Source organism: Canis aureus, chromosome 24, assembly GCF_053574225.1.
Source record: "Canis aureus isolate CA01 chromosome 24, VMU_Caureus_v.1.0, whole genome shotgun sequence".
Taxonomy (NCBI): Eukaryota; Metazoa; Chordata; class Mammalia; order Carnivora; family Canidae; genus Canis; species Canis aureus.
The window spans coordinates 21,301,882-21,315,968 of NC_135634.1; the positions used below are offsets into that span (position 1 = coordinate 21,301,882).

General features: G+C 35.3%; 1 protein-coding gene across 11 annotated transcripts in view; it reads right to left on the minus strand.

Moving 5' to 3' along the window:
• Window positions 1-11,680: 11,680 nt before the first annotated feature.
• Window positions 11,681-14,087, minus strand: part of NEK1 (NIMA related kinase 1) — a 230,825-nt gene continuing 228,418 nt past the window's right edge. For all 11 annotated transcript variants that reach the window (XM_077868525.1, XM_077868526.1, XM_077868524.1 and 8 more), the window contains one exon: window positions 11,681-12,953. In XM_077868525.1, coding sequence (XP_077724651.1) covers window positions 12,940-12,953 — 14 coding nt within the window. In that variant the 3' untranslated portion in view covers window positions 11,681-12,939. The remainder of the gene's footprint in view (window positions 12,954-14,087) is intronic.

A 14,087-nucleotide genomic window follows, 5' to 3' on the forward strand; every position in this document is an offset into this window, starting at 1 on the left:
TTTTCCCTATTCAGCATGTTGAATATAACATGCTACTCTCTTCTGGTCTGTCAAGTTTCTGTGGAGAGACCTGCTGCCAGCCTTATTGGTCTTCCCTTGAAATTTATGGGCTTCTTTTGCCTTGCTGCTTTTAGGATTTTTCTTTATCTTCATATTTTACAAATTTAACTACCATGTGTCTTAGCATTGTCTTACTTTTGTTGGTTTTGATGGGATTTCTCTGTTCCTCCTGGATTTGGATATCTGTTTCCTCCCCCAAAAAGAAGCTTTCAGCTATAGTGTGGTCAAATAAACCTTCTGTCCCCTTTTCCCTCTTCTCTTCTGGATCTCCTATGATACTAATATTATTATGCTTTGCGGAATCATTGAGTTCCGAAGTCTACTTTCATAATAAGATTTTTCTTTCTCTTTTTTTGTTCAGTTTCATTATTTTCCATAACTTTATCACTTATTCATTTCTCTGATTCTTCCTCCTTATTGTCATGATATCCAGTTGGCTTCAAATCTCGGTTATTGCATTTTTCATTTCAGCCTAATTAGTTTTTTAGCTTTTAAAAAAATCTCTGTGATAAGGGATTCCCTGGTATCTTCTCTGGTTTTCTCAAGGCCAGCTAGTATTCTTATATTGTTGCTTTAAATTCTGGATAAGGCCTACCTATTACATATATCAATTATAATTAGATCCCTGGCCAGGACCTTTTCTTGTTGTTTCTTTTGGGATGAATTTCTCTGTCTTGACATTTTGTCTAGGTCTTGGTCTTCTTCTCTGTGTTAGGAAAGCTTGTTACGTTTTCTGCTTCTGAGAGTAAGGGCTTTATGAAGAGGTCATATAATGTCCAGAGCCTGGTGCTTCAAGAAGTGTCTCTAGTGTATGCTGCATGCACTCTGCTATGGTATTATGACTGCTCTATCTCTCAGGTCAGCCCTCTACAGAGTTTCTCCTTGCTTGCAGTGGGGAGTGGTCTGGATTTTGGCCAGAGTGTGGTGAGTTAACTAGGTATGTTCTGGTCTGCTTGTTAAAAAAGACTTGATGCTATTTCTACTAAAGCTGAAGCTTTGTATGCTCAGCAGGTATGGTGTGTGTATGTGTATATGTGTGTGTGTGTGTGTGTGGGGGGGTGCTTGTCTTCTGGGAGAGGGGCCTGATGCAGTGGTTCTCAGGCACACTTACTGGAAAAAAGCAGTACCAGCAGCACAGGGAGGCAGGGTTTGTTATAGCATCTTAAGCAGCCAGTGTTGGTGCTGTGCTGTTTACTAAAATTAGATTATGCTGAAGGGCAGGGGAGGGAAATGGTGCCAACCAGTTCCTTTGTCCCTGGAAAGGAGAGTTTCTATTTGCTGCTGTCAGGTAAGCCCTCCCAGAAAAATGAATAACTTCCCCTTGTGGGAGGCCTACATGTGTTTCAGATTGCTTCTTTGCCTGGAGCTGTGCAGTGCACGTTGGGCTCTATCCTAGCCAGGTCAGCTGGGTTCTAAAACTCCAAACTTTAGAGAACTGGTCCCAGGACCAGGGGAGGGTCTTGTGCTGGTTTTGATGCAGGCTTGACACAGAAAGGCAGTTGAACCAGAGTGCAGGAGTATGGGATTTGGAGCAAAGCACACCAAACAGCCAATGTCCAGGTTAGCAACCATCAAAGATGTCTCTGCCTATGCTGAGGGGCAAGGTAGGGAAATGGCACTCACTGGGTCCTTTGTCCCTACAGAGGCAATGCCATCTTTCTCAGATGGGCAATGCCACCTTTCTCAGATGGGCTCCAAGAAGGGCAATTGTGTCTCCCAGTGTGTCTCAGGAAATCCACAGATCGCACTGTCTTGTCTTGGGGTTACCTGCCTGCCTTTTCTACTGCAGTCCCCTCAGGGCTCCACACCAGCCATGTTGCAGACCTCAATCTTCAATCTTCAAGTCCCACTGGTTGCAAAAATCCATGAAAATTAGCCCCTCATGTTTTCTTAAGTCAAAGGCTTTGGGAAAGTGTTTTCATTATGTGATCCCTGTGTGCTCCTCTCTCTCACCTCTCTCTATGAACAGGGCTCCCTCCTCTTCATAGCACTGATGATCCAGTTCTCCCATACCATGTCTGTACCTCCTACCTTCCATGGGCCTCTTCTCTCCATAGATCTAGTTGTGCAATTTGTTCTGTCAGTCCTCAGATTGATTTCTTGGGTATTCAGAATGATTTGATATTTATCTGTGTTTGCAGGAGAGGCAAGCCTCGGGTCCTCCTACTACTCTGCCATCTTAGCTCCTCCTCCTTGTGTTATTTTTTTGTTTTGTTTTGTTTTAAATATTTTATTTATTTATTCATGAGAGACACACAGAGAGAGGCAGAGACATAGACAGAGGGAGATGCAGGCTCCATGCAGGGAGCCCAATGTGGGACCCAATCCTGGGACCGGGATCACATCCTGAGCCAAAGGCAGACGCTCAACCACTGAGCCACCCAGGTGTCTCTTGTGTTATTGTTTTAATGCATTTTCCTTTTACATGTGTTACAAACAAAACACAACAGTACATTGCTAGTCTTTTAAAGAGATTTAAACAAGAAACGAATGTATATGTATATATATATTTATGTGTTTACTATATATGGTGCTTTTTATTATTTTGTGCTAATATTTCAATCTAGTATTATTTTCCTTCTTCCTAATGGAATTCATTTAACATTTCTTGTATATGGGTCTTCTGGTGATGAATTCACTTAGCTTTTGTGTATCTCAACTGTTTTCATTTTATTTTTGCTTTGAAATTAGGTATTTTGGTTGACTGTTTTTTCAGTACTTCAAAAATGTTATTTATTATACTATCTTCTTGCTGAATTATTTCCAACAAAACTTCTCAGTTACCCTTATCTTTGTTCCTTTTAATGTAACATGTCTTTTTGTCCCTTTGCTTTTAAGATTCTCTCTTTGTCACTGGATTTAAGAAATTTGATCGGGTTATTCCTTTGTGTTCCTTCATGTTTCTTGTGCATGAGTTTTATTGAGTTTCTTGAATCTTTGCATTTACAGTTTCTATCAAATTTGGAAATTTTCAGCCATTAGGTTTTTTCTTTTTTTTTAAATTTTTATTTATTTATGATAGGCACACAGTGAGAGAGAGAGAGGCAGAGACATAGGCAGAGGGAGAAGCAGGCTCCATGAACCGGGAGCCCGACCTGGGATTCGATCCCGGGTCTCCAGGATCGCGCCCTGGGCCAAAGGCAGGCGCAAAACCGCTGCGCCACCCAGGGATCCCCCCCTTTTTAAAATATTTTATTTATTTATTTATGAGGGACACAGAGAGCAGGAGACATGGGAGACATGGGAGGAGGGAGAAGCAGGCTCCATGCAGGGAGCCTGATATGGGACTCAATCCTGGCACTCCAGGATCACTCCTTGAGCTGAAGGCAGATGCTCAACCATTAAGCCACCCAGGTGTCCCTCAGCCATTCGTTTTTCAAATATTTTTTATGCCTCTTCCTTTTCCCCTTCCTCTTCTTCAGAGATTCTAATTATACACATATTAAATGGCCATGTGAATTTGTTCCAAAGCTTACTGATCCTCTGTTCTATTATTCTATTAATATTCTTTTTTTTTTTTTTTTTTTTTTTTACTACTAGAAAGTTTCTATTGTTATGCTTTCAGTTCCATAATCCTTTCTTTTGTAATGTCTCAACTGCCATTAATCCTATCTGGTGTATTTTTCATTTCACTTATTGTGGGTTGCATCTCTGTAAGTTTCATCTGGTGCTTCACTATTTCTTCCATGTCTATACTCATCTTTCAAAATATATCTAATATAGTTACAATAACTAATTTCTACTTTAAATATTGAGAAAACTATAGATTCATAAAAGGTTGAAAGAAATAGTAGAGATTCTACATACACTTTATCCAGTTTCAACAAAGGTTAGCTTTTTGCAAAACTATGATATAGTATCACAACCAGGATTTTGGCAGTGATACAATCCATCTATCAAATTCAGAGTTCTCCAGTTTTTCTTGTACTCATCTGTATGTGTAATTAGTTTTATACAATTTCATCACATGTGTATTTTGTTCTATATTTTATTTCATGCAAGTTTGTGTATCCATCACCAGAGTATAAAGAATTGGTTCTGTCACCATAATGATGTCTCACATGCTCATTCCCTCTTCCTGGCCCATCTCTAACTCCTGACAACCATTGATGATCTATTCTCTCATTCTAAAATTTCGTTGTTTTGAAATATTATGTAAATGGAGTCATAACAGTATCTAACTTTTTGGGATTCGTGTTTTAAATAATTTATCATAATTCTCTAGAGATTCATATGTTATTTCTAACAGTAGTATGCTCCTTTTTATTATGAGTAGTATTTTATGGTGTAAATATACCACATTTGTTTAACCACTTGTCTGCTATAGAATCTTTAGGCTATTTATAGCTTTTCGCTATTACAAATAAAACTACTATGAACATTTCTGTACAGGTTTTTGCAAAAATGTAAGTTTAAGCTACTAAGGCCTCTTTGATAAATATCTGAGATATTTGGGTCATGTGGTAGCTGCATGCTTAGTTTTATAAGAAACTGCTAAACTGTTTTCCAAAGTGTAACCATTCTACACTTGCATCAATGGTTTACGAGCAAAAGTTTCTCTGCACCCTCATTAGTATTTGGTGTTATTTTTTGTTTTAGCTATTTTTTTAGGTGTGTAGTGATATCTCATTATGGGTTTAATTTGCATTTCCTTGATGGATAAAGATTTTAAACACCTTTTCATGTGCCTATTTGCTATCTGTACATTCTTTCTGGTGAAGTATCTGTTCCTGTCTTTAAACTATTTCTAGTTAGATTGACTTTTATGTTGAGTTCTGAGAGTTCTTCATATAGTATAGATATTCTTTGTTGGATATAATGATTTGTAAATATTTTCCTCAGTCTGTATCTTTTCATCCACTTCATATACTTGCAGAGCAAGATCAGTTTCAAGTAATTAAAATTTTCTCTTATGGATTATTCTTTTGGAGTCAAGGCAAAGGACTATTTGCTTACACCTAAATTCTGAAGATTTTCTTCTGTTTTGTTCTAATTGTTCTATAGTTTTGTGTTTTACATTTAAGTCCATCGTCCATCTTAAGTTAATTTCTTTTTAAGTTGTCAAGTTTAGGTTGTTTCGTTTTTTCTCCTATGGGTTTCCATTTTCTCCAGCATTTGTTGAAAGGCTATCTTTCCCCCACTGAATTGCTGTTGCATTTTTAAAAAGCTTTAATTTGAGAGAGGAGAGAGAGAGAGAGAGAGAGAGAGAGCAGGAGGAGGGGCAGAGGGAGAGGGAGAGGATTCCAAGTAGATTCCGTGCTCAGGTCTGAGCCTGATGCAGGACTCTATCTCATAACCCTGAGATCATGATCTGAGCTCGAAATCAAGAGTTGGATGTTTAATCAACTGAGCCACCCAAGTGCCCCTGCCATTGCATATTTGTCAAAAATCAGTTGGACATTTACATGCATGTGTATTTCTGGCTTCTCTATTCTGCTTCATTGATCTATGTGTCTATCTCTGCCAATACTACATTATTTTAATTACTGTAGCTACATAGTAATCCTTAGCTTAAGCAGGGTTAGTCATCTCACCTTATTCTTTGTCAAGATTATATTAACTATTCTAGGGCTGTGCCTTTCCATTTAAACTTTATAATAAGCTTGTCTGTCTCCAAAAATAACCTTAAGGAGATTTTTTAAAAAAGATTTTATTTATTTATTCATGAGAGAGACACACACACACAGAGAAGCAGAGATACAGGTAGAGGGAGAAGCAGGCTCCATGCAGGGAGCCTGATGCGGGACTCGATCCCGGGACTCGATCCTGGGACTCCAGGATCACGCCCTGGGCCAAAGGCAGGTGCTAAATCGCTGAGCCACCCAGGGATCCCCCTTAAGGAGATTTTTATAAAAATCTCATTAAACCTATATAGATCAATTTAAGGAAAATTGATATAATTACTATTAAATCTTTATATCCACAAGCTCAGTATGAATCTCCTTATTCAAGTTTTGACTTCTATCATCTACATTTTATAATTTGCATCATAGGGATGTCAATTCTATATATGGTTTGGGAAGTATTTCATTCACTTTGGAGTGATTATGAATGGTATTGCTTTTACTTCAGTTTCTGCATATTCATTAATACAGAGATAAGATTAATTTTTGTGTATGGATGTATACTGCATGTTTGCTGAACTCATTTATTACAGGAGTTACAGGAGTTTTGTGTATTTCTTCCTTTCCAGTATACATGCCTTTTATTCTTTTTTATTGTCTTTATTCTAGTGGCTAGAATTTTAAGTACTATGTTAAATAAGTTTAGTGAGAGCCTCATTCTTGATCTTAAAATAGAACCTGTAGTGGCTCACCATTAAGCATGTTAGTTGTAGGATTTTTGTAGATGCTGTTTATCCAAGATGAGTTAGTTCCTTTCTACCTTGCTAAGTTTTACCATGAATTGGTAGTTTTCTTAGCCAACTGACATAGATTATATTGTTTGACTTTTGAATTGTTGGAACCAGCTTTGCATACCTGGAATTAAGTCTCATTGGTAGTGGTGTATAATTTCTTATATATTGTTGGATCTGATTTGCTAAAATTTTAAGGATTTTTGCGTCTAAGTTCATGAGGGACATTGGTCTATAGTTTGTCCCCCCCACCCCTTCTGTCTCCCTTCCTTTCAGTCTTTTTCTCTTTTTATTCCTTTCCTCCCTCTCTTTCTTACTCCACTGTTTGTCTGGTTTTGGTGTCAGGGTAATACAGAGTCATAAAATAAGTTGGAAACATTAATATGTAAAAATTCTATGACTGTTCATTAATCCCAATGGTATTTTCCTTCAAACACTTGAATGTACTTAGAGTAACTACTTTAGAGTCCTTGTTTCCTAATTGTATTATCTAAAAAACTTGGTTGTTTACTCTGGCCTTTTAAGCATGAGTTGCATTTTATTTATTTATTTTTTTAATAATTTTTTAAAAATTTATTTATGATAGTCACAGAGAGAGAGAGAGAGAGAGAGGCAGAGACATAGGCAGAGGGAGAAGCAGGCTCCATGCACCGGGAGCCCGATGTGGGATTCAATCCTGGGTCTCCAGGATCGCGCCCTGAGCCAAAGGCAGGCGCCAAACCGCTGCGCCACCCAGGGATCCCATGAGTTGCATTTTAATGTTTCTTAGTATGTCTATTTTCCAAAATCAACTTGAGCTTTATTTACATAGAAGGGAATGAACCCATTTGAGTGTATAGTATAATAAATTTTGACAAATGTAAATTTTTGGTAACCAAATTCACAAAGATATAGAACACTCCCACTACTCAAAAAAGTTCTTTTTTGTCACTTCTCAGTTATTCCTTCCCCTATTTAGTACCAGGCAACATTGGTCTGCTTTCTATCATTGTAAATCAGTCTTTTCTAGTTTTAGGTGAATGGAATCATACAGTATGTTGTTTTTATTCTTTCAACAGCCCATTGTTGTGATTCGAATATGCTGTATTCATAGCTCATTCACATTTATTGCTTAGAATTCCATTTCGTACATATGCCACAGTTTATCCATTTATCTGTGGTTGACGGCTATCTAGCTTTTATTATTTTTTTTAGTTAGTGGCTATTATGAATACATTTCATATGAACATTCATATGCTTTGTTTTTCCAGTGATATTTTATATATCCACCAGTAGTGTATGAGTTCTGCTGCACTATATTGTTAACACTCTTTGTCATTTTAGAATACAGCGCTATCTCATTGTGGTTTTCATTTGTACTTCCCTAATGAATAATGGTAACACCTCTTCATGAACTTTCATCTATTTATTTAATGGTGTATGCAATCATTTTGCCCATTGTTAAATTGGATTGTCTTAACTGTTGAGTTACATGTGTGCTTTATATACTATAGATAACATTTTCAACAGACGTGTTTGGCAACATCTCTAAGACTAGTCTTCATTTTAACATTGTCCTTTGAAAAGTAAATTTTATAATTTTAATGAAATATATATATATATATTTTAAAGACTTTATTCATGAGAGACACAGAGAGAGAGAGGCAGAGACACAGGCAGAGGGAGAAGCTGGCTCCATGCGGGTCTCCAGGATCATGTCCTGGGGCTGAAGGCAGTGCTAAACTGCTGAGCTACCCGTGCTTCAAATTTATTTTTTATTTTATAGTTAATACTTTAAGGAATTTTGCCAAACCCAAGGTAACTAAGATTTGTCCTATGTTTTCTTCTACTTAACAATGTTGCATCTTTTGATCCATGAACATGTATATTTGCCTATTTAGGGTTTTTCTCAGCAATGTTTTGTAGTTTTAGTGCACAGATCTTCCACATCTTTTTAGTCAAATTTATCTGTATTTCATAATTTTTAATATTATAAATGGTATCTTAAAATTTTGTTTCTCATTGTTCCTTGTTAGTATATAGAATTGATTTTTAATGTTGACCTTTGTATCTTGCAATCTTGCTTGAATTTTAATTCGTATAGCATTTGTGTAGCTTTCTTAGGATTTGAGATAATTACATAATTTGTGAATAAAGGCAATTTTTCCTTCTTTCTTTTCAATCTGTAGACATTTGTTTTTACTGCATTACTGCAATGGCTAGAACCTCCAGCATAAAATAGAAGGTAAGTGATGTGAGCAGAAATACTTGCTCTTTTTCCATTTAGGAAAAAAAATTGGTTTTCACAAGTATGTTAGTTGTTTTTGTTTAAGATGACCTTTATCAGATTAAGGCATTTCCGTTTTATTTCTAGTTTGCTGAAAACTTTTATGAGAAATGGATGTTGGATTTTCTAAAATATTTTTTCTGGATCTAATGAAATGATTGTATGATTTTTCTTTTTCAGTCTGAAAATAAGATGAATAACATTGAATTTTAAATGTTAAAGCAGTTTTGCATTTCTGGCACTACACTCGGTTATGATGCATTGTCCTTTTTGGACATTGTTTGGTTTGACTTGAGAAAATTTTTGTAATTTTTTCATCAGCATTCACAAGGTTTATGAGCATATAGTTTTCTATAATTCCTTTCTTGTTTTGAGAACAAGGTAATTCTGTGCTTTTAGAAAAAGTAGGAAGTTGTTCCCGCCACTCCCATAATTTGGAACAGCTTGTGTAGAACTAGTATGATTTCTTTCAGAAATGTTAGAATCATCAGTGAAGCCACCTAGGCCCAAAGCTTTCTTTGTGGGAAAATTTCAAACTAAAATTAAATTTCATCATTAGATATAGGCTATTTGGATGTTTACCTTTGCTTTCACCTCTCTGAATTTATTTCCTCAACTTAGAGAGAATCCTGGCTTTTGTATGGGTTCCCTGGCTCCCATGTTATTTCTATGGAATAGATTTGGGCAATTACATGGCTTACCTCATTCATTTCCCTTCTTTCATGGAACACTGACCTTTGTTGTCTGTTGCTCACACTCCAAAAAACACCAGTTCATGTATGTTGTCCAGTGTTTGAGTTGTTAATGGTTGGAAAGCAAATCTCCCTTTACTTCATCATGGCCAGTTGTGGGAGTCAGAATTCATTTTTATTTATCCATGAAACATATTTTTTGCTACAAATATAATTTAAATGATGATTGTTTTCTTTGGCCCACGGAAGAAGACATCCCACTGTTCCATTACTACTGCTGAAAAGCCACTGTTACCTTTTAACATTCCTTTGAAAGTAGTATGCTTTTTAACTTCAACTTCTTTTAAGATTTTTCTCTTTGATTTCCACTTTGATTCTGAAGACACTAAAAGAATTTCTTTTACTTTTTTCCTATTTGAAATTCACTGGGATTCTTCAATCTATGCATAAGAAAAATTCTTAGCCTTTATCCCTTCAGTTAACTTTACCTCTTTCTTCCTTTTTCTCTAGAACGCCAAACATATATTAGACATTCTTACTGAATCTATCTCTTACTTCTGTATTTTCCATATTTTTCTCTCTGTGCTGTACATGGATAATTTCTTTCATTTCTTTCTCTTTTCTGCCATGCATAGTTTATTGCCAAGCATGTCCACTGAGTATTAGAACTTTGGCTATTGCTATTTTCCACGTAAATGAATTCTATTTGGCTCTTCAAATATGTATAAAAAACTCTTTAGTTTTTTTCCCTGTAATTATTTTCAAGTTTGTTGATCATTTTTTAAACCCAGTAAGTATAGTTATTTTAAAACACATCTCTGATAACTTCAAATCTAAAGTCTGAGAAGATCCTGTCCCAATCTTCGAGTCATTGCTTTGATTTATTGTGTACTTTTTCTCTTTGACTCCATGCCCATTGTTGTCTTCAAAATTTACTTTTGGTGCTTTTCAAGATTAAAATAAATGTCTTCTTCAGAAGGTATTGGAATGGCTTCTGCCTGGTTCATGGCGGGGGCACTACCAGTTGGGAACAATTTTAAATTATGTTTGAGTATAAAGTTAAGTGGCCCACTCAGAATTTGGTGCTCAAAATACAAAACCACTTAAAGACTGGTTTGTGCCATGACTTCTTAGACATTTTTTTTGTCCTTTTATTTTCCTGCAGTCCCTGAATTTGGGGTTGGGTTTAGTGCTAGTTCTCCCATATTGTGAAGATGTAAACTTCTAGAGTCCTACCTTAATGTAGGGTTTCCTACAGGATTCTCCCTTAGATGGGCAGTTGGCCTCATCTTTTACCTCCTTTGTTCCATGAGCCACTATATCAAAGTGTAAAGTGTTGGATACTTTCCGGTCAAAACTCTCCTTTTCTAACTCGGTAATCCCTGGGTTGAGCCTTGGGCCTTGCAATTCATCTTCTGACACTTTTTGTATTTTTGGATGTATATTAAAGGCACACACATACACATAATCTTTCAAGATGCATCATTAAGAAGTGATAAGAGGTAGGGTACTTTTTAATTTATGAGGGAAAAGCCCTTTATTTAGCATTTAAAAATTTTCAACAAGGAGTTTAATTACAATAGTGTGTTATTCCTAGGAACAGAAAATCTTTGCTGAATTCTTAATACATTAATGTTAATTATACTTTTTCCTATTGAATCTATTCTTTTTCACTCTCCAGAGGAAATAAATTTAAAAAAACCAATGTGCTGTTAAAAGCACAGTGTTAGACCTGGAACTAGTCTGACTCTGATCTTTTATAAGTGACTTCATTCATGTTACAATTCAAATGTCTTTGTCTATTAAATGGAAGTAATACTAAATTATTCTCATAGCCCTTACTAGCTCTAACATTTTCATCAATCTATAGGTGCTTCCCCATTTCACCTCCAACACCTATAACAAACCTTATTAAAGAATAATAGTCCTCTTTCCACTGGCACAATCTTTCCATAATAACAATCCAGAGTCACTACCAATTGACTGGAGATGGCACAAATCCTATTTGTCATCCCTATTCTTGTATATATAAATGACATCTTTTGAAATATGGTTAAACAATTTTTCTACTGTATTATATCCTTTGTTGCTTTTCTAATACTTGTAATAGGCTAAAATAATAATTCCCTAAAAAAATCATTCCTATTTTTCAGGATTGTAGAGGATTTAAGTATGGAATTCAAATTCTTCCTTGGAAAAAAAAGTAACGGAAATCATCAGATCAAACAAGCAAAAGTATTCTCAGCTCATTGTAAAAGCATTCTATTAAGAAAAGTGCAAATAAATAAAAGACAACTAATAGTGTACTTCAGGTAGAGAATAAAAATTTAATAGTAATATCATAAAATAAACATATAAAAATCAAGTATTTACTTTTGGATGTTAGAAGTAATATACATAATAAATTCAGCATAGTACTGATAGTGCTGCAAGATAAGATTTTGCTGTTCAAATTATAGATTATGTCAATCAGCCTGCTATGTACCTCTGGGCTTCAAAAATTATGCTGTTATTACTAGAAGCACCTGGACTTTAGATATCTGCAGTGAAACCAGGTAATACCTGGCCTATTCCAACTGAAGCTGTGTGACCATCATTTTACTGATCATAATGGAAATAAAAGAGGCAAACATTTTCCCCCTTGGAATACTAGTTATCCAAACTGTCACAATGTCAAAATTAAAAAAAATTCCTTTTTCCATATTGCCCTGGAAGAATATACATGAGAGGCAGTTAAAAACAAAAAGGGGCAACTCTGTGATATATGCTATGTCAATGTTATAATTTATAGACTGATTTTTCCATATAATATTCCTGATTCTGGTCCTTAAAAAGAAACAAGAAAAAAAAATAAAAAAATAAAAAGAAACAAGTAATTAATGAACTTTTTAAATACCAGGAAATACAATTTTGCTATTTTTCTATAATCACATTTTTTAATGATTTCTAAGACTGATTTCTACAGCCTGTTCCACTGAGCTAGTTCAGGAGACACACTCGTTGAGAAAGGACAGAGAATATAAACCTTAAGCTAAAAATTCCATCTTCAAAATGTTAGGATTTAAATAGAGCCCTTGACAAGATTATTTAATACCAAATTGCTGGCTACGAAAACATGTACACAGGAAGAAAAGGTCATGCTTAAATACTTAAATGAAAAATTTAATACTTAGTTGAAAATAGGCAAGTGTTTCGTAACTTAAGTAATTTTCTTAACCTAAAGACATTTGCTCAAAGTAAAAGTTACCTTCTTGCATTGGTAAATCTTTTTTAGAACCATTAAGTCCAGTTCTGGATCAATGTCTCTTATGCTTTGGTTGGATAATTTAATAAAGTATATATTCTGTGGGAGTTTACTATAGAAAATGAACAAAATAAAATAGATAAAATACTAGAATCTTAATTGAAAAATGGCATGTTTCTCCATCTTTTTCATGCAATCAGCATGCCCATCTTAAATCTGATAATTTGTAGAAAATTGCTATATTTCCCACTGCAGCTTGTTTTTCTGATGAGCCAAACATAAATGCTTTCATATAGTTGAGAATTAAAGAATATTCTGACGATTATTCATCATTATCTGTGGAAAAGAAAAGGAAATTAGTTCACTTCATCGCAAATCAAACTGTATGTATCTACTTAGTAAAAAATTCATTCTTTTACACACTATAGGAAAACAGCTTTAACGTAGCTTTAAGTATAGTTATTTAATATTATTTAATATCACACACTCAGTATAAAATATTTAAACAGTACAATGAAGAATAAAGTGCAAAACAAAAATCACCTATAAGCCAAAGATGACCAATGTTAATAATTCTATGCAAATCTTCTTAAATTGCGTATTTCCTCATTCAAGCACATAATGTATGGAAGAATAAACAAGTGATAAAGCAAGATTATAAAATGTTAATGGCAGAATCTAGCTGCTGGGTATGTGGGTGATAATTGTAAAGTTCTTTCAACTTTTATGATGAAAATTTCACAATATGTTGAAAAAGAAGAAATCATGGATATACTCCATGTCAGTTTCAGTGGCTGCACAGGATAAGGTATAAATAAATTAACCATCCAAATGTCAAGTCATGTCCCTGCACTGCTTACAACTCTCCACTACACGTCCCCACTACCTGAGAATAGAATCTATGTTCCTTATGTGGATTGCAAGTCCTTTCATGATCTTACCTTTAAAATATTTCTAGTCTTAGCTACTTTCATTACTTATCTTTTCCAACTGTCCCTAGGATATATGCTTTAGTAACACTGACTTGGTTATAGTTCCCCTAATACATTTTGCATGCTTCTATGTTAAAGTATACATACTGATTTTGTGATAAATTCCTATTGATTTTTCAAAATCTAACTCTGATGTCCTCTCCTCTAGGAAGAATTACCCTGTCACCCCTTTTATTTCTTCCAATATTGGGGATCAGTACATTATGCAACACTTATTTTTTTAATATTTTATTTATTTATTCATGCTAGACATAGGGGGAGAGAGAGGCAGAGACACAGGCAGAGGGAGAAGCAGGCTCCATGCAGGGAGCCCGAAGTGGGACTCGATCCCGGGACTCCAGGATTGCGCCCTGGGCCAAAGGCAGGCGCCAAACCGCCAAGCCACCCAGGGATCCCCATGCAACACTTATTTTATTGCTTCCAATGTTATACTTATCACTCTGTACTATAATTATTTTTAACAATTTCAAAATGTTGC